General features: G+C 36.8%; 3 protein-coding genes and 1 pseudogene across 4 annotated transcripts; 2 read left to right on the top strand and 2 right to left on the bottom strand.

Annotated features, from left to right (window-relative positions):
* Positions 1 to 637: 637 nt before the first annotated feature.
* Positions 638 to 3,793, bottom strand: LOC127796027 (profilin-4). 2 transcript variants are annotated; one of them, XM_052328064.1, is made up of 3 exons: positions 3,407 to 3,793; positions 1,735 to 1,872; positions 638 to 973 (listed from the first exon to the last, which is right to left on the bottom strand). In XM_052328064.1, exons 1-3 carry the CDS (start codon positions 3,533 to 3,535, stop codon positions 839 to 841), a joined length of 402 nt encoding a protein of 133 aa, XP_052184024.1. In that variant the 5' UTR covers positions 3,536 to 3,793; the 3' UTR covers positions 638 to 838. The 2 variants fall into 2 exon arrangements, with proteins under 2 accessions (XP_052184024.1, XP_052184023.1); XM_052328063.1 differs by having other exon boundaries at positions 1,735 to 1,875.
* A 1,766-nt stretch (positions 3,794 to 5,559) lies between these two features.
* LOC127796028 (acid phosphatase 1-like) lies at positions 5,560 to 9,285 on the top strand. The gene is made up of 3 exons (XM_052328066.1): positions 5,560 to 6,166; positions 8,590 to 8,799; positions 8,912 to 9,285. The coding sequence occupies exons 1-3, from the start codon at positions 5,754 to 5,756 to the stop codon at positions 9,087 to 9,089; spliced, it is 801 nt and encodes a 266-aa protein (XP_052184026.1). The 5' UTR covers positions 5,560 to 5,753; the 3' UTR covers positions 9,090 to 9,285.
* Positions 9,286 to 9,586: 301 nt separating this feature from the next.
* LOC127796029 (acid phosphatase 1-like) lies at positions 9,587 to 15,335 on the top strand (annotated as a pseudogene).
* Positions 15,336 to 16,563: 1,228 nt separating this feature from the next.
* On the bottom strand, positions 16,564 to 18,225 carry LOC127796030 (leucine-rich repeat extensin-like protein 4). The gene has a single exon (XM_052328067.1). It carries the CDS (start codon positions 18,098 to 18,100, stop codon positions 16,856 to 16,858), a length of 1,245 nt encoding a protein of 414 aa, XP_052184027.1. The 5' UTR covers positions 18,101 to 18,225; the 3' UTR covers positions 16,564 to 16,855.
* Between the last annotated feature and the right edge of the window lie 1,036 nt (positions 18,226 to 19,261).

Below are 19,261 nucleotides of genomic sequence, written 5' to 3' on the forward strand. Positions count from 1 at the left end.
ATATCTCTGAGCCCATATCAGGGTGAGGGCCGGCCCATCGAATATTTTCAGTCCGTCTCCTGCTGCTGCAAATTGGATGAATATTCCCCTGCCTTTTCTTTTTCTTTGTCTGTTTGTTTGTTCTTTTGTTCGTGATGGTGCACGTCTAGTTGGGGGGCGGGTGGCCGATCACCCTTCTTTTTCTCTTTTCAATTAAGAGATTTGGCTTTTTGTTACATTTTGCTCATTTAAAATATTGATGATGCTCTATGAAGTTATAATGACAATGTTACCAATTTTTTAATTTAAATTCATAATGATGTGAGTTCACATAATCCAACTCTGACATAACAGATAACTAAAAAATTAAAAATACAAGCGTCGAGTCAAATTCCGCTCTTTTATCATACCCTGCTGTGCTTTTCAACTTCATAACTTGATGGTCAAAAATTAAAATAGCTTGAATTCCAAAAAGTACGCAGGCGAGGGCCAATGCCAATTCACTGGGAAGAGCTTAACCATGAAATCCTTAGTAGTTCCATTAGATATCTGGAGGTTAAGATCCGGGCAGGGGTGACAGAGAGATACTACTTGTCGGCCGTGATAAGATAATACACTAAAAAAAATATTACAAAACAATGCGTACTTGGAAAAAGAAAAAAAAAAAAGAAAAAAACTGTTCATGTTCCCAAATCAAATGGTCCGAAACAACTCCACTTCCATTTCACGCCATAAAAGCATGAATAAGACTGAGTCAGAGTTTAAAAGCCAAGGAATTAAAAGAGAGAGAGAGAGAGAGACCGATAAAATAAGTGAATGACAAGAGGGGTATTAAGAAGCAACAAGAAATGAGCTAGGCCTACAGGCCCTGATCAATTAGGTAATCTCCGAGCCTCTCAACCACCATGTTGCACTGTCCAGGAGTTACAGGTTCCTCGTAAATGCCGAAGACCAGAGCTTGCCCAGTCTTCTTTACGGTGACGCCTCCAGATCCCTAGATAAACAGTACGAAAACAAGTCCCCTTGGTCAAAACTAGAAATTTTGTGGCCATTTTCTTCATTTTCGGGCCATTCTAATGGAATGTTTACCCACACTCTGGCTACAGGTACAATTTAGATGGTTGTAGGGATTTAGATATATATATATGGATGCAAGTTCATTAGTCCTGAATTAACATGATGTAGACTTGTACCTTTTCTCTTGTTAACAGAATATATCAAGAAAGGAAGTATTAACTCCAATCATGCATGAACGTTATTCTCAGCACACGTTTCCACTAAAAACACACTTGCAGGTTTCCAACCAACCGGTCTCACATTAGATGCCCCAAAGACTCCAATTACCCACCAAATCAAATATTAAGCAATCACGCATCTTGTGTATTTCATGGGAATGACTATATACTTGTATATATCAGACACACTTGCGCACTCGCATAAATTTTTGTCAAGATGAACAACTTCTTTACGGGAACAGAAAAAAAGGGGGTCATTTGAAATAACATTTTACCCAAATTTTTGTGAGCATGAGATAAAGAATACCAAATAAACAGAGACATGGAGAGGACAGAACCAAGTATAAGAAAGAAAATGGTTCAGAATAATGAGCACATGCTTAAATCCTACGTCAAAGTTTTAGTTGGCAGGTTACCACAGTATCGTATTAGGGTGAAGGTTGTTTTTAAAAGAATATTCCATTTAAATGAAACAACAGAACTGATTGAAAAAGGCAGGATTGAGGTGCATAGACATCACCTTCTTTCCACGGATGACAGCTCCAGGCTCTCCTTGGATGACCATGTACTTTGTGCCACCCAGGTGTAGCCCTGTAGGGGCCAGGTGGCCTGGCTCATTAAAATCGGTCATGATACCAGTGATTTCCTCGGGCTTAAACTGCTTTGATACAGGCAGACGATACGGGGGGAAAAGTCAACATAAAAGACATTGACATATGCACTACATATATATATAATAGCAACACTAAAGGTAATTAACAACAAAAAAGAAAAGCAGATTTTGAAATTGACAACTTTAACTATGCAGCAAACTATGGAATGCACGTGTAGACTTTGGTTTCTGTTGTAATAGGAGATTTACTTAGACGTACTGGCAAGAAGAAAAAGTTCATCCAGTAAAGACAGCACCATAATTGTATTGATGGAAACAAAGCTTCCCAATTGACCATAAAGATGAAAATGGTTTGTTTTTCTCGTTTTCGTTTAGGGATCTGTTTTCAGAAACATAGACAAGCGGATGCTACTCTTCATTCCAGACCAAGCATTAGTTTTGGTGTGACAGAAGCACACATGCAAGGTTAAGATTTCAGAATATATCCTCTTTCTGACTGGCCTTAAGACGTGAAGGGAGGACAGAACAATCCAAAAAAGTCCACGCATGCACATATGAACTCTCTCCTTTGACGAGGGAATAAATAGTCATGGCGTCCAACAAAAAATTTTTGAAAAAAATTACCGAAATCTTCTAAGAAGAGGAGTTTTGGTCTTGAGAAATTCTGACACGAAGCTAACAAAATTGATTTATCAAAGGTGTTAACAATGCATGAGGGTCATGAAGCTAGCATATCTGAAAATTCCACGTTGAGAAAAATAAATCATCCTAAAAAGAAAGAAAATATTTTTCCACAGGAGTAGTTTGAGATATCGATCAAATCCTTTATAAAGAAAAAAAAAAAAAAAACCATATTTTGGTGCAAGAAATTCAGATAAACTGAAATAAAATTCCCAAAAGAAACTATAAGCTGATCCAAGCAAGCATCTCTTATATATTATCATCTATCAACACTCCTTTAACCAAGAGATGAATATGAAATTTTCACAACCAATAGGCAGAGTACAAAAACATAACCGACTCAAAACTGACATGAAGTGCCGGTATGATTTACTTTTCACGTTCAGCATTGAAATAATAGATAATTAGATCTCAAACCAAAAAGAATACTGCTCAGGTTTAGATTCCACATTTGAAAGAGATCAACCTCCATTATATTCGCATAAAACTACTTGGGCTAATTAAGCTAAAGAGATTTCCTATCCTTCTCGGATCCTACATTCCCGTGAACTGTAAACGCGCACAAATGAACACAGAAAGACCGCGCGTTCATCTCAATGTTCTATTACACATGCGTAGCAGCACTGGATCGATCCTGGAAATTCACCAAGACGTACAGTACATGGACCAATTCAAGAAGCAGCCGGATGAAGGCAACAATATTCAGCGAAACGCTTGATCTAAACTCATGACCATTGCAGTGAAACAGCAATCATCCATCCGGACCGATCAATCAAGAGAATAAGCAAATAAACATATTCATTCAACCTACACAAACATTAATTTACACACACACACACATATATATATAGAGAGAGAGAGAGAGAGGTGAGACTATGTGAATTTTAGGGGAGTAGACCTGAGGGAAACTGGCGCTCTGAGCCCAGACGCTACCGTCGTGGCCGAGGATGGCGGCGGCGGTGAGGTGTTGATTTTGACCCTCGATGTCACACATCAAGTGCTCGTCGACGTAAGTTTGCCACGACATTTTGGGAGTAGTACGGAGGCGCAGAGGACGTGCTCAATGGTTGGTACGTAGGGGTGGTAATGATGCGAAGGCGATGGATTCTGTGTAATGAAATGTTTGGGGAAAGGGAACATAAATAGAGAGAGAGAGAGAGAGAGAGAGAGAGCAGAAGAAGAAGAAGAAGAAGAAGAAGAAGAGGAAGAATGGTGATTACTGATCGCGCACCATCTTCTCTCCACCGTCCGCTCCACTCAATTTCCGCTTTCGCGTTCGCTTTTCTCTCCGCAACTGCACAGCCAGAAACGCATGCAGTAATAATGAATTATATATTGCATATCCCACCCCACCCACACACAAATTGAACCTATATAATATTAAAAAAAAACTATTTGTACGAATAATCAAGTTTATGAAAAAATGATTGAAGTCGTCAAATTATAAAAATATCTTTACTCAATTTACAGATTCACCACCCTTACCCTTGGCCGCCTATTTTCTATTCTGCCATGTCCGTTTCTAGCAAATTCTGCCTCGCCGAGTTGACTGCGATGCATCTTCTCGTTGCCCAACTGTAACACCTCGTGCGACCACCAAGGCATATTGTCATCCCCTCATTGCAACACCTCGCACTTATCGCTACTACACCATTTCTCGTCTCGCCTCCAAGTTTCATCTGAGCCTGATCGAGCTTCATGAAGCCTAAACTTTTTCTCATCCATGATATCTTAATGATCGATGATGAAGTCCGATCTATGAAATTCGATAGAACTTCATCATCAAGTAAATAAATTCGATTCTATTATTGGGTCTATCGTTCTGTCAGTACATGTACCATAATCTATGATATTATTATAGGTCAAGTACCTAGATTTCTAATTCTAATCATCCAATTACTGGAAATTAAAATTTAACCAATATCTTACGGGAAAACTAAAAATTATGTAGGCCACATCAGATTGTGTCCCTTTCTTTCTTCAATTGGATATAATAGATCAATGAGGCCCCCACCCCATATCCATACCTACTGCCACTAGTCGTAACCTACCTTTCTCGAATATACAGTCTCTCTTGTTTTTAAAGTAAAAGACTCAAGAGCACGTGAGTCACGTTTTGTAAACTGAACAGTTGGGTTTAAATTCGAATTTTCGAATTGATTTAATATCCAAATTATGATATTTAAGATTAAGATTTTGATTTCAGCCACATAAATTCAGTTGATTTAAATATACGACTATTTTTTTTAAAAAATATATGATAATAATTATATTTACTAAAACGTCTTAAATTCATATTAATTTTTTTTAAAAAAAATTGGTTATTCAAAAAATGGATTATTTGGTAAAATAAGTTGTTTTTTTTTTTTTGTTTGTTTCTTTTCAATTTTAGTTTGAATTTGAATTTATTATATATAAATTTGGTTATCAAATTACTCCATAAGATCAAAATAACTACTAAAGGATGATCTTTAATTTGTATTTGGCGATGGCAGCTAGCATTCATCTAAAAAAGTAAAGACTGTCACCAAAAAAAATCACGAATTAAACTTAAAAATATAAAAGTATTAGTAATACTTCAGATTATTTATTTTTTTCGTGCAATGTGATAAATAAATTATTAAATTAATCTCAAAAAACCTAATTTTTGAATTGAAAATTATTTTATGATTCTATTATTAAAAAAATACTACTTACATATTCTTATTGACACCCTTATTAATACTCTATTAATCAATTATTAATATATCATTCACTTAAACTCTAATATATAAATATTAATATATTCTTAACTTAAATTTTAATTTACAATTATTAATGTATCTCTCATTCTTTGAGTTTAAATTAAAAGTATATTAGTAATTAGGTAATGGGTGTCGACAATGTGCAAGTATTATTATTATTTCTTTTGTTTTGGTTAAGAAAAACAAAAGTCGGTGAAGGATGCTTCAGACGAATCAGACCTGCATTCAAATTACATAAACCAAGTGGAGAAGAAGAGACAACGTGGAAATGCGAGGGCGAATACATGTCCTTTTCGTGTAATGGAGGTTCCTCTCTCTCCAGATTGGCCCCCTTCTCTTTGGCCCTGCTTTGGGGTATCCATATTTTATCAAATAAGTATTTTCTTAGCTAGGGTTTGAAAAGCGGGATGGGGACGGGGACGAGGACGACTAGTATAATAATGATATCTTCGCGACCAGAAAGCTATCATACGAGAGCTTTTTCGTTTTGGTTTTCCGGCGATGGGCACTGGCAGATGCGTCGTCGCAGTTCTCATCTTCAGCCTCATATCCAAATCCTTTGCCCGACCGATAATACGGACCACGCCGGAGAACCACAGATCAGCCGGTGCCGACCTGATCTCCGACGGTTGGACCCTAACCAGTGAAGATTTCTTGTACTGCGACAGCTGGAGATTGGCCATCGAGACGAATAACGCCGGGATCTGGAGCCGGATTCCGGCGAGGTGCGAAGAGTACGTCAAGGACTACGTGTCCGGCGACCGGTACCAATCGGACTCAAAGGTAATCACTGAGTACGCGCTGGATTTCGCGAAGACGGTGGAGGTCGCCGGAGAAGGCGGGGACGCCTGGGTTTTTGATGTGGATGAGACGCTCCTCTCCAACGTGCCTTACTACGCAGCCCATGGCTTCGGGTGAGTCTAAAGGTGTCAGCCGTTTGATTGCTTTTCAAATGTGATCGACTTGCTAGCTTATCGAGTATCGCCCATTGTTTGCAATTGCCAATTAATCTTTCAAACTCCGTCACCGAATTTTACTGGTTTGTTGATTTGTTTTATTACTCTGTTACGTAATCCAGCTTCTAATGCATATATCAATGTTGCTGATAAGAAATATTGATTTAGTTCCTTTATGGGCTAGAAATCCATTTGTGACCTGTCATCATTACGTTTTGTTTTCCTTGCAGAAGTGCCAATTAGTGCTCCAATATTTGGGTAACGTTAGTGACTTTTTTCTTTTTTTCCACTTGAGATCTTGTGAAAATATTATTTGTGGTTCGAAGCAGTTGTCGCACGAGTTTCATGAGATTTTGGCACGGCAACCTTTGAACCTATCTTCACGGGAGATCAGGTCTCTTCCTCTTTGACTGCTAAACTTAATCTTCCGAGTCGGCCACCTAAAGAGCCGCCAAGACAATATGAATATATGACGTACCCCAGACTGAGGAGGAGAGTTGTGTTAAGTACCTGAGAGCAAGCGTGAAAATTATTGAATCTTTTTATCATGAAGTCTAAATAAAATATTATTTTATTAGTGTGTAACTCTCTTAGCGAAGTGCTATGCTGATCGAGTATAGTGAAAAGTAGGCTAGGATGAGGGGGAAAAAAAAGAGTAGGCCAGGGCCATTACAATAATACTCAAATGTAGCGCTAAATTTGCTAAGTTTCTTACTTTTCTTGTATGGATGTGAGTAAAGAAGTTGTCCAAGACCATAAGCACAGATTTAAATCATCGAATATTGAAATATGTGGAGGATGTGGATGCGGTTATTAGGAAAAGGGGTAATGTTATTTATTTGGAAGAGATGAGATGGGGTTGGTGAGTAGGGTAAAATATTAGCTGAGTTAGGATATAAATTTTGATACTCAAGGAAGGACTGCACAAGAAATAGTGCGGGGATTATTATGGAAAAGATTTGAAGGATGAGATAGTTATATGTAATGCATATATGCACTATAACTCAGATTCACAGACAAGATGAAGGCAAAATTTTAGGAGGGTTTAAAGAGGTTGTCGTAGGAAAATCATTTTAGGAGATGACTTGAATGATTGCATGTGTAGAGAAGTGAATGGGCATAGAGATGTATACAGAGTAATTGGCTTTAAAAAAAAAAGAAATAATGTAAGAAAAGGTATCTGGATTTTGTTATTACACAATCTCATTATGGCTAATACTATTGTGAAAGATGGGACAGACATTTAATGACATATATCTGACTTAGACTACCCAAATAGACTTCTTATGAGCCTAAAGGATTGTTTATCTTGTAAGGATCTTAAAGTTATACCGAGAAAGTGCTAACTTACTCGGTATAGGCTTATTTTCCTCGATTTTTGGATAAAAAAGGGTGGAGGAAGATTGATAAGAAGCAAGGCTCGAGAATTAAATGGTGGGATTGAAATTTGAAAAGATGACAAAAGAGTTGTTTTTAAGAAAAAAAAGTTATGTGGTGGAAGAAATAGGATTATAGATGGCAGGACAAAGTTTATGAAAAGCAATTGGATTATAAGTGAAATGAGATCAAATGCTTATGAAAAACTGTGCAATTAACTTTACACCAATGGCAGAGAAAGAGATATTTATAAGTTTGCTAAAGCAAGAGTGACAAAGAAGGGATTTGAGCTAAGTGAATGCATAAAAGTTGAAGTCCAAAATGTATTGATAAGTGAGGGGGTGATCAAGAAAAGATAAGGATGAGTATTTTTCAAAATTGGTCAATGAATGTAAAGCAATAAATATTACGTTGGAGCATCTTGGTAATTAAAAGAAGATGTGAATTATATATATATATATATAGATATACACACACACCATAGATAGATTTGTCAAAAAGAAATGTGAACCAAACCATAAAAAAAGATGAAAAACCATTAAAAAAAAGATGAATGGTAAAGTAGTTGGGTTGGACACTATCTTGATAAAGTATGAAAATGCATGAGAAAATAAAGTCTTCTGTGGTTGATGAAAATACTCAATGTGATATTTGATCAAAGAGTATATTTAACAAATAGAGAAATAGTACTCTAGTGCCCATTTAAATGAATAGATGAGATGTTCAAAGTTTTGGACTTGTACTAACAGTTTCTATATGAACTGATGTACACTTCATGACTTGATCCATAATCGTGACTGATACACTCTGTGCAAGTTCATAATGATAAGCTCTGATACTAATTTAATCAAAGCTTATTTTATTTGCTTCATTCAGTTGGACATTCATGTGAGAAATACCTTGCTATTAGGGCATATGATTTATTAAGCAGCTGCAATTTATTAAAGTTTTTTTTTTTCAATTTTTTTATTGAAGTTACTGAAAGTATCTTGCTTTGAACATAGATCAGAAACATTTGATGAAGGATCTTTCAATGAATGGGCAATCGAAGCTGATGCACCTGCCTTACCAGCAAGTTTGAAGTTTTATAAGGAGCTTCAACAACTAGGGTTTACTATATTTCTGTTAACCGGCCGGGATGAATCTCAGAGAAACGTTACAGAGCAGAATCTTGTATATGCCGGTTACAGCAACTGGGAAAGACTTATACTGAGGTACGTCAAAAAGTTCTACGGAATGCAAGTGCAACTACTTCCTTTTCTCCAGCCTTCTCAGAAAACTGCCCACAACATCATCCATTAACAATGACTTTGATGAATCGGACAGGGGAACTTCGGATGCTGGCAAGCTGGCCACAACCTACAAATCCGAGAAGAGAAAGGAGTTGGAAGATGAAGGTTATACAATTCATGGAAGCTCCGGCGATCAGTGGAGCGACTTGCTGGGCTTTGCAGTGGCTAAACGATCATTTAAACTTCCAAATCCAATGTATTACATCGCCTGAACAAGAAGTAAGAACACAAAATTGGACGATATTTATTTATTCTGATACAGTTGTAAACTAGTGACCATTTTTATGTTTTCGTGCAATTGTGGCTCGTCCATGATTCGCCTGAACAAGAAGTAAGAATATTTGCCGACGTTGTTATATCATGTTATAAAGCTGTGAAGTAGTAGAATTGCCTGCGTTGTGTTCGTAATTGCTTCTAATTTGGTTTAATTTCATGTTTCCCGTTCTGTGAGGACCCTATCCCCCACTCCCTTAATCATGCATCTTGTTATTAGTTAAAATTTATTTATCCTTTAACTTTATCGACACACTGGGTTAAAATTTTCTCTGGTGATTGACCTGCACCTGCACCCTTGAGATTTAACAAAGTTACAACTGGTAGTTTTGTATTTTTAAAAATGACAGAAATTTCTTATATCATTGGAAATTGGATAAATTAATCATTTTAGCTATCTTCTTTCACCTTTCTCACTGGAAACCATGGCCAAAAATTCAACCATGACTCTCTCTATCTCGTTGAAAACCGGGGCCAAAGGTTTAGTCATGGCTCTTTCTCTCTTCTTTGTTGTGTGTGTGTGTGTGTGTGTGTCTCTCTCTCTCTCTCTCTCTCTCTCCTTGGTTCAACAATAGACGCAGCGATTGAGAAACTGAGGGAGAGGAGGGGGCTTCTTGCAATGGTGATTTTGATTATTGGTGGCGGTGGCAAGACCTTTCTCTAATGGTGCTTCTCTTTCATGGCGTGGCGGCCAGCTTCCTCCCTCTTCCTCTTTAGGCTAGGGGCTAGGGGTGTGCATGTTTCAATTTTTGAAAAAACTGAGTTTGGTTGTTCAAATTAGTAGAATCAAAACGGAATTAACTCGGTTTTTTCTGTTTGGTTTCTTGAAAGTACCAAATCTTTTTTTTAACCAAGAAAATTGAAGGCGACTAAAGAGGAAAATTTGCAACTAGTTTTGGGAAAGATCATGAAAAGAGAAAGAGACATTCATCAGTGGAAAAATTGGAAATACAATTGGGTTTCAGGGTTTGATTTGAGATGCAATGCAAGCCCTTCTAACTTGAACGACCAATGGCATATATATATGTCTTTTCATGGAGCTGCTTCGTCTCTCTACAGTTTGTTGGCTCTTCTCTTTGGCAGTATTTTATAATTTTCACCAAAGGCAATTTTAATTTCTAAAGCTAGGGTAGGGCTCCAAAGCGGGATGGGGGCGAGGACGACTAGTATAACAATGTTTGTTATATTCGCCACCAGAAAAAGAGAGTTTCCAATCGCACAAGAGTTTTTCTGTTTGGTTTCAGGCGATGGCCACCGGCAGGTGCGTCGTCGCAATGCTCATTTTCAGCCTCCTATCCAAATCCTTTGCCCGACCAATAATACGGACCACGCCGGAGAACCACAGCTCCGCCATCGAGGGCCGGATTGTCCGAGGTGACGACCGCTTCTACAGTTCTACTGCGACAGCTGGAGATTGTCCGTCGAGACGAATACTGCCGGGATCTGGAGTCAGATTCCGGCAAAGTGCGAAGAATACGTCAAGGACTACATGTCTGGCGACCGATACCGGTCGGATTCAGAGGTAATCGCGGAGTACGGCGCTGGATTTCGCGAAGACAGTGGAGGTCGCGGGCGACGGAAAGGACGCCGGGGTTTTTGACGTTGATGAGACCCTGCTCTCCAACTCGCCTTTCTAGTACGGTTTGGCCCATGGCTTCGGGTGAGTCCAAAGCTCTCAACCGTTAATTGGTTTTCTCTCTTTTTCTTTGTTTTTTTATCGTTTAATTGGTTTTCAAATTTGATCGACCATTGTTTGCGAATTTTTCTGGTTTCTTGTTCTGTTTTGTCAGCTACCTAATCTAGTTTCTAATGCACACATCATAATTGCCGCTTATAAGAAGTCTTGGTTTAGTTCTTTATAGGCTAAGAGATCCGATTGGGCCTTTCATCGTTACATTTAGGTGGTGTTCTCTTTGTGTTTTAGTTTTGAGTTTTGAATTCATTTTCAATTTTGTGTTTTGAGTGTCTGTTTTGAAATTTTAAAAAACACATTCTTTTTGTCATTTTGAAAAATCATTTCTCAAAATACATATTTAGTTTAATATTCAAATAAAATAAAAAAAAATCAAATCGCAGAAAGGGAGGGTAGCAGCAGCAATCAGGAAGAACCCATTGGTGAAGGGGAGACGATGCTCGGTCGTTTGGCGATGGCAGATGCTGGGGAATGGAAAACGAAACCAAAACAGAAGATAGTTGCAGCTTGCCAGGTCTCATCTCATTCTGCCATTTTTTCCATTCTTTCCAAAATCCACTCTCTTCCCCTGCGCCCACCTATACATACATATAATCCCATCACAACTTCTACAAATTATAATATAATACTCCACATAAACCATAAAAAATCATTTCCAGATTGAGACTTCATCTCTTGGTTTGCGTTTTGCGTCTCGATTGATCGTCTGAGGTTAGTTTCTCCAGCTAATTCTTTAGCTCCAACAGCTTTCGCTCTTCTCGATTTTAGGGTTTAAGAGATGGGGGCGATCGATGGCGGTGGCGAAAGCGATTAACGATGGTGATGGTAATGGCGGTCGACGACCAGAAGAGAAGAGAGGAGAAACAAAGAGAGGAGAGATCAGGGTGTGTGTAATGAGAAGAGAGGGGAAAGGCTAGAAGAGATAGAGATGTGGGTATGTGCGCCGAGGGGGGGCGGAGCATTTTTCGTGTTTTGGTAATTTGGCTGTGTTTTCACTGAAAACACCCAAAACAACAAAATTGTTGTTTTGGGTTTCCTTTACAATTTTTTTTTCTTGTTTTTGAAAATACATTTTTGAAAATAGAAAAGAGAACGCATTTTCAGTGTTTTAAAAAACTGAAAACTCAAAACGGGTTGAAAACAGCAAAGAGAACAGGCCCTTAGTGTTTTGAAAAACTGAAAACAAAAAACGGCCCAAAAACGACAAAGAGAACAGGCCCTTAGCTTTTCGGGGCCTCTCCTTTCGTCTTTCGGCCAGTAGACGAAAGTTTCACTGGCATAAAGTGCCAAATTAATTAATACATCAATATTTGTAAAGTACCGAAAATGGGTTTTCACCAAACACCGGACTGAAGATCGGATGAGTTATGTCCAGTCTAATTTTTTAGTTTGTATCTATATTTGAACACCCTTATCGGCTACTGCCAATACTTTTTTTTTTTTTAATTGTAAGCGAATTTTAAAGTTTCTAATAAAATTAACTTTCGTTGGTTAACAATAAGGGATATGTGAAGCACAATAATTGACTTCAAAAAATGTTGGTGGTATTTTAAAAATATAAAAATAATAAGTGTAATTTAAACAAGTCTAATAAATGACTATAAAATTGACCCTTGCAAAAATTATAAAAACATCAAGCTAATGAGCGGCATCTTGAAATTTCGGGATAAGAAGAGAAATCAATTTGCCACTATTTTTGTTTCTTTCTTAATTGTTCAACGATGAATGCTATATATTTGTTGAGACGTGTAATAGAAAGTTTGTAGGTGAACAAAAAGATTTATAATTTATGTCCAAATATGATATGTAGGTATTAAAACAGGATTTTGTAACTGAAATTGAGTACTATTTTTTGAATTTTGTAACTAATAAATTGAATGCCATTAATTCTTTCAACATAGATGATTAATGGGCCAAATTCATATAATCCATCTCACCTAAAAGGATTAAGACTTCCATCAACTCTTCCCTATTGTTTAAGCAAATTTACTAGTCACCATTTTTTTGTTTGTCAAACTTGTCTTTCTAAATGATCGGGTTTGTTCATTGAAAAGCATCCATCCTTCATCTCTTCTGCCATAAAAAAGCACCATAGCACAACAATTTAACTCTTCTGCTTTTCCTTTTCCTTTTTTTTTTTTTTTTTGTGGGAGGGGTGGCGGCAAAAGAAAGAAATAAAGGAAAAGAAAGAAAGAATGCCAATAAGAAGGTAGCCATGGATCAGTTTCTATCTGAACTGATATGCACTTCATGACTTGATCTTGGCTGTTTGTGAACTGTGACAAGGTCAGAGCTGCTTCATGCGAGTTCATAATGATCAGCTCTGATCCTAATTTAATCAAGGCTCGTTTTATTTGCTTACTAAGCAGCTTCAGTTAATTGAAGTTTTATTCGATGAAAGCTCTTTTGATGAATGGGTGAATATAAAAGAGGGGCCTGCCTTACCGGCAAGTTTGAAGTTGTACAAGGAGCTTCAACAGCTGGGCTTTACCAAATTTCTGTTAACCGGCCGGGATGAATCTCATAGAACTTTTACAGAGCAGAATCTTCTACACGCGGGATACAGCAACTGGGAAAGAAGGTACGCCAGAAAAATTCTGCTCAATGCAAGTGCAACTACTTCCTTCTACCAGACTTCTCATAATAGGTGGCAAGCTGTTCAATTTATCAAAGCATTGCGTTCTGATCAGCATATTTTGCACTCTTATTTAGTGGTTCAAACTTAGCATTAAAGTATTCAATGAACATGATTACTACTCATTTTGGGTTCAATATTGTCAATATTGATACACATCACATGCAAAGCAGACATAGAACAAAAAGAAACGATTTTGTTGCATGATAGGAGTGGAAGAGAAACTTGAAGGCATGGTCAGCGTTCAACTTAAAACAAGATAGAGAAAGTGAAAGTGGAACAAGAGATAAAAGTGAAAAGCGAAGAGGAAAGAGGCTAAGGAGGAAATTTAGTGGCTTATAACGAAATGCATACCGTTGTAAGATCGCTTTAGGAATTGCTATCTGAAGCTCACGAGTCTACAACAATAAGCATACCGCGGTAGGATCGCGATAGCGTTCTAAACTTCAATTTAAAGCTCGATTTTGGCCTGTCTCCGTCAGAATCAATGGAAAACAAGAGTTTTCACTGTGCACGACTTTAATAACCTAAAAAACACTATATAAAGAATTATTCTTGAGGGTTTAAGGGGTTTTGGGGAGGGGAGAATCCGACGGAAGATTGAAGATTATACTCTTGGGTTATATTTTTCTTTCTCTTTCTCAATCTTTCCTATGAATTCCAACTCTTTTCTTTTTCTTTTGATTGTAAGAATGTATTGCTAAGTGTTTATAACTAGGGTGAATAATGAAATCTCGACTTCTAATGATTTGATTTAAAGTTACTCAATTTGTTATTTTCTTATTCATTCGAGTTGATTGTTTGTTATGTTCATAATACCGTTTTGAACTTGATCACCATTGAAACGTATTTGTGATTTGTGTTGTTTTTGAGAGATTTAATACAGATTAAACATGGTAGCAAATAATGTACGGTATTATAATAGATAGAGATACCATTATACCCTATGAAATTATTTTGTAATGATCACCGTGATTGAATGCATGTTTATATATTCGAAGGTTGATTAGAGATAGTTAATCTCATATATATACATAGAACTGAATGACTATCGAGAGTGGTTTTTGGTTATAATTGGATCATCGATTTTTAATCTAAGATAAGGATTAACAAGATCCAAGTAATGAATAATTGAATCATAGAAGGCTAACGATGAATTCACAAACCCTAGTGTCTTAGTCTTGTGAGTTTTAAATCAAAGAAATTGTTCTAGTTGCATATTTTATTCGTAAATTAGTTTTCATTATAGTTGAAGTTATTGTTAAAGCATGTGTTAGGTTAAGGTTAAATCAGTTAGAGTAAACGTAAAAAATTAGTTCTTTTGGGTACGACACTCTATTCATTATTATATTACTTATCATAATCCGTCCACTTGCGGGATAGAATTAGGCGGGCACGTTCGTTCAACATCATGCATTAACATGATTGTAACTTCAATGAATCGAAAAGGGGACCTGCAGATGCTGGCAAGCCGGCCACGACCTACAAAATCAGAGAAGGGAAAGGAGTTGGAAGATGAAGGTTATACAATTCATGGAAGCTCCGGAGATCAGTGGAGTGATTTGCTCGGCTTTGCAGTGGCTAAGCGATCATTTAAGCTACCAAATCCAATGCCTTACATTGACTAAGAACACCAAATTGGGCTATATTTATTCTGATATTGTTGTAAACTACTTCCATTTTTATGTTCTTGTCCCTTGTTCGTCTCTGCAATTCCGTGGCTTATTTATGTCCATATCTGGGGTGTTTGCTCCTCAGCAAACTTCATGTTTTCCTCAGTAATAGTTATCCCATGTGAACTTAAAAGGAAGTTATTATCTTGTTATAAAGCTGTGAAGTAACTCCAAATCTTGATAGTAGGGGTAAAATTAAGTTGTTTATTTGTGATTTGAAAACCACATCTTTAAATTGTGGGAATAATTTTTTTGTAAAAAAGTAAAGAAAAAGCTGCCTGTAAAGGTCTTGTGCATTGGGAACGTGGCAATTTTTGTTCTTTTTTTATAATTGCCTCCGAGGCACCGGAGATAAGGTTTCATGTGATCTGGTTGGTGAAAAGCTTCACGTGCCTTGTGCTAACAAATTCTGTTACCAAGAGTCTGTTTGGATTATCATTTTTTAAGTTGGCTTTTAAACCATTTCACTGTGTAAAATTTTAAAATTGATTAATGTTTAAGTTAATAATGTGTTTAAATAAATCTATTTTTAAGTTATTATTTATATATGTATTTAGTTTAAAAAAATTAAAATAGATTTGTTTTTAAATAATATAAATAAAATTTATAAAAATATTATTTTTATTAAAAATAAATTATAAATTAATATTTAACTAATAAAATTTTTAACATTAAAGATTGATAAATTATATATAATTATTAAAAATTATAGTAATACAATTTTTATGTTAAAATTTAGGTAAAATATTAAATATATAGAGAGAGATGGAAAAGGTGACGATGGAGATAATAGCCACAGATACAGGTGAAGATAAGGGAGGTAATGATGAAGATGATGAAAGAAGATAGAGGCGATGGCAATGGGATGGGGTTGTAGGCAGATGGAGACGTCGTAAAAAAAGAAACTAAAGCAAGACAATAACAAAGAAAAAATAAAGAGACAGAGGGAGAATGATAAGGTTATAAATATTAGAGTTTTTAAGAGAGCAAAATCATAAAATATTTTGTTAACAAAATAAGTTAGTGACAATATTTTAAGAAAAGTTGAGAATAATTTTTTTAAAAGTTATTAAAATAGTGTTTAAAATTTTTAATTTTTAATAAATATATAACTGAAAAAGTTATATAATATTTAAATTGAAAAGAAAGGACAGCTTATAAGTGGCCAAACCGCTGCCCCAAACACCCCCTGACACTTCCTGTCTTATCCTGTTTTAGTCCATGAACTACTCAGAGAGGTTAGATAAAGAAACATAAATAGTAGTCTTCGAAGTACCTCATTGCCAGCTACACTGGCAGGCGACGCTCCTCTGTAAAGAATTACAGCTATCTTTGAAGGACAAACATATCTATAAATTAAATATTGGTTTGTAGGCGAAGACCCTCTATAAAATAAATTAAATATTGGTTTGTAGGCAAAGACCCTTCATCTTTAAGATTCACACAGATTTGAACTTTCAATGCTATAAATTTGGTTGGTGGTCAGGACAAAATCAGAAGCAGGAAAATGGCTCAGACTTTGTGCATTATTTCTAATATTTCCTGGGCATGTCTTATCCAGACAAGAAAGACATAATATTATATATATAGATTTACTGGCCTCATGAAGAAACAAATTAGGAGGCTCAAAATCATAACTGCTCCTAGTTAATGAGACACAGCCATCACCCACCTGTTTTCCAACTCTTCACTGTACTCTCTCTATCATGGAGATGAAGTGCTAAAACGAGAACCAGTAAGGTCACCTAATACCCCACAAACCAGAGGCCCTGCTGCTGGAATTCTTAGGCAATTCAAGCCACCTCCTGGGATCACAGAGCACTCTGGCTCAGGCCTCTGCATAGCCCTCCCAGCAATGCAATTCAAGGAGAAATCAAAACCCACATTGCTGTGCAGCAATTTGGCACAGTCCTGGCTGAATCCAGAGAAGAAATTGTAAGCCACGCTCAGATTCATTAAACTACTCAATGAACAAACCACATCTGGCAACTCCCCAGAGAGCTTGTTGTGTGCCAAATTGAGCACTTCAATGTCTTCCAAACAAGAAATTGAATCTGGCAACTGACCCATCAGTGAGTTGAAGCTCGCATCCAAAACCTGCAAATCTTGCCACAGCCCAACTCCCTCTGGGATGCACCCTGTCAACTGGTTATTCAGAAACAGAATCTCCTTCAACCTCGGACCTGTGTAGCCAAGGCTAAATGGGATGTTCCCAGAGAACTTGTTATTAGCCAAGTTTATCACAGAAGCTGGAGAATTCCCCAAATTTGAAGGGATTTGCCCATTAAACTGGTTATTGTTGAGGAAGATAGCATCCAGCTTTCTGTTGAAGAGATCTTCAGGAACTGGCCCAGAGAAGCTGTTGAATCTAAGGTCAAGATAAACCAAATTTGGAATGAGAAGAGTTGGGGTTGGGAATTGGCCAGAGAACTGGTTGTTGCTGAGGTCTAACTCAGAGAGAGATGAGAGATCCTTGAAAGAGTAAGGCACTGTGCCTGTGAATCTGTTGCTGTTGAGATGAAGAAGAGATAAATCAGCAAGAAGGCCAAGTTCCTTCACAAGGGTACCTTTTAGGTTTCCATGGTTGAGATCTATGGCTGCAACAGCTGGGCCAGTTGGATCACCACCAACTTCTTCTTGAGGCTCCCCACAGAAAACACCCTTGTAAGAACACACATTTGAGCCAACCCAATTGTCCAAAATCCCCAATGGGTCTTCTGTGATGGCAGATCTCCATGCCTGCAGGGCAGTGTAAGCATTCTTCAGCTTTGGGGCTGAGGACCCAGGTGGGGTTGCCGGGCTGTTGTTGCCGCCAGCCCCGCCCCCGCCAATCCAGACTCCGCCGCCTCCGCCGCCAATGCCAACACCAATGCCAACGCCAACACCAAGGGCAGCTTCTGTGAGAACTGTTTGGAGGAGGAGAAGAGCCAGGAGCCAGCTGGTGTCCATTTTTCAACTGAGAAATGAAGATGATGGTTTCTTGACAGGTCTCGGTGGTAAAGCTGTCCACATATGGTGATGGTGGTAAGCTTCAGCATTGAAGGGACAAAATAGCTGAGTTAATTGGTCGTCAATGCTCCCTCGTTTAGACACATACATCTATATACACACACACATATATACACATGTTAATTACAAAAATACAATAATAAATTTTTAATTTTACTTTGTCTTAATTATTACTCGTCATTTGCAAGTTTAACATGGATTGAGTTAGACAATTATGTGGTAGAAATTAGCTCATGTTAGAAATCCAATTTTTTGTTTTTTTTTTTTGGTATGTCAATATTTAATTTTTAATTAAATAATTTTTCTTATATCTAATCATTTAATTCATTACACATTAATTTATTACATAATATTTTAATGGTAAAGTGTTTAAAATCTATTTATTTTTTGGGCATATTTCTGAGGTTTTTCTTCCTTGGTGGGGGAGTAGGTCCATAGTCTTCACTGTACAAATATACACTTGTGAATGGTGGAAGGAAAAGTCATTGGGATGAGTTTGGGATTATTTATAAAACTCAAATTTGCATGGATATGAACCCTTGAAATTCTTCCTAAGTTTTGTTGAAAAGCAACCGTTGTAATTAAACTAGAGTTAGGGTTTACAAAAGCTGATCAAATTTAACAGTTGTTACATAGGAAAAATTGTTACTACATAAGATTTAATAAACTTTTAGATAGTTTTTAATATTTAATATCAATCATTGTACACGAATTTTAAAAGCCCCATTAGGTGTTGTAGCAATTTAACATCATTATTGGGTTAAAATCTAATTTTGACAAATTCAGTGTGGTTTTTGATTTGGTTTCAACTTTCAACTATAGTTCTTTAATTTTCTTTTAACCAAATAAATCAAATTGATCAAAACACATGTTCATTTCTAAAAGAATACCACCAAATTTTGAGTTATGTTCACTAAATCAAATAAAATTCTTAATTTATTGGGTAATCCCATTTTTAAAACTACATAGTGGATTCAATTTTATTATAGATAAATTCAATTAATTAAACTAAATTTTGGAGTTGTTCCCATGAGATCATCAGAAGCTTTGTGCGAGGCATAAGGCATTGGTAATAATTGAAGGAAGCCATTTTCCATGGCC

This window comes from Diospyros lotus, chromosome 2 (genome assembly GCF_014633365.1).
Source record: "Diospyros lotus cultivar Yz01 chromosome 2, ASM1463336v1, whole genome shotgun sequence".
In the NCBI taxonomy this organism is placed as follows: domain Eukaryota; kingdom Viridiplantae; phylum Streptophyta; class Magnoliopsida; order Ericales; family Ebenaceae; genus Diospyros; species Diospyros lotus.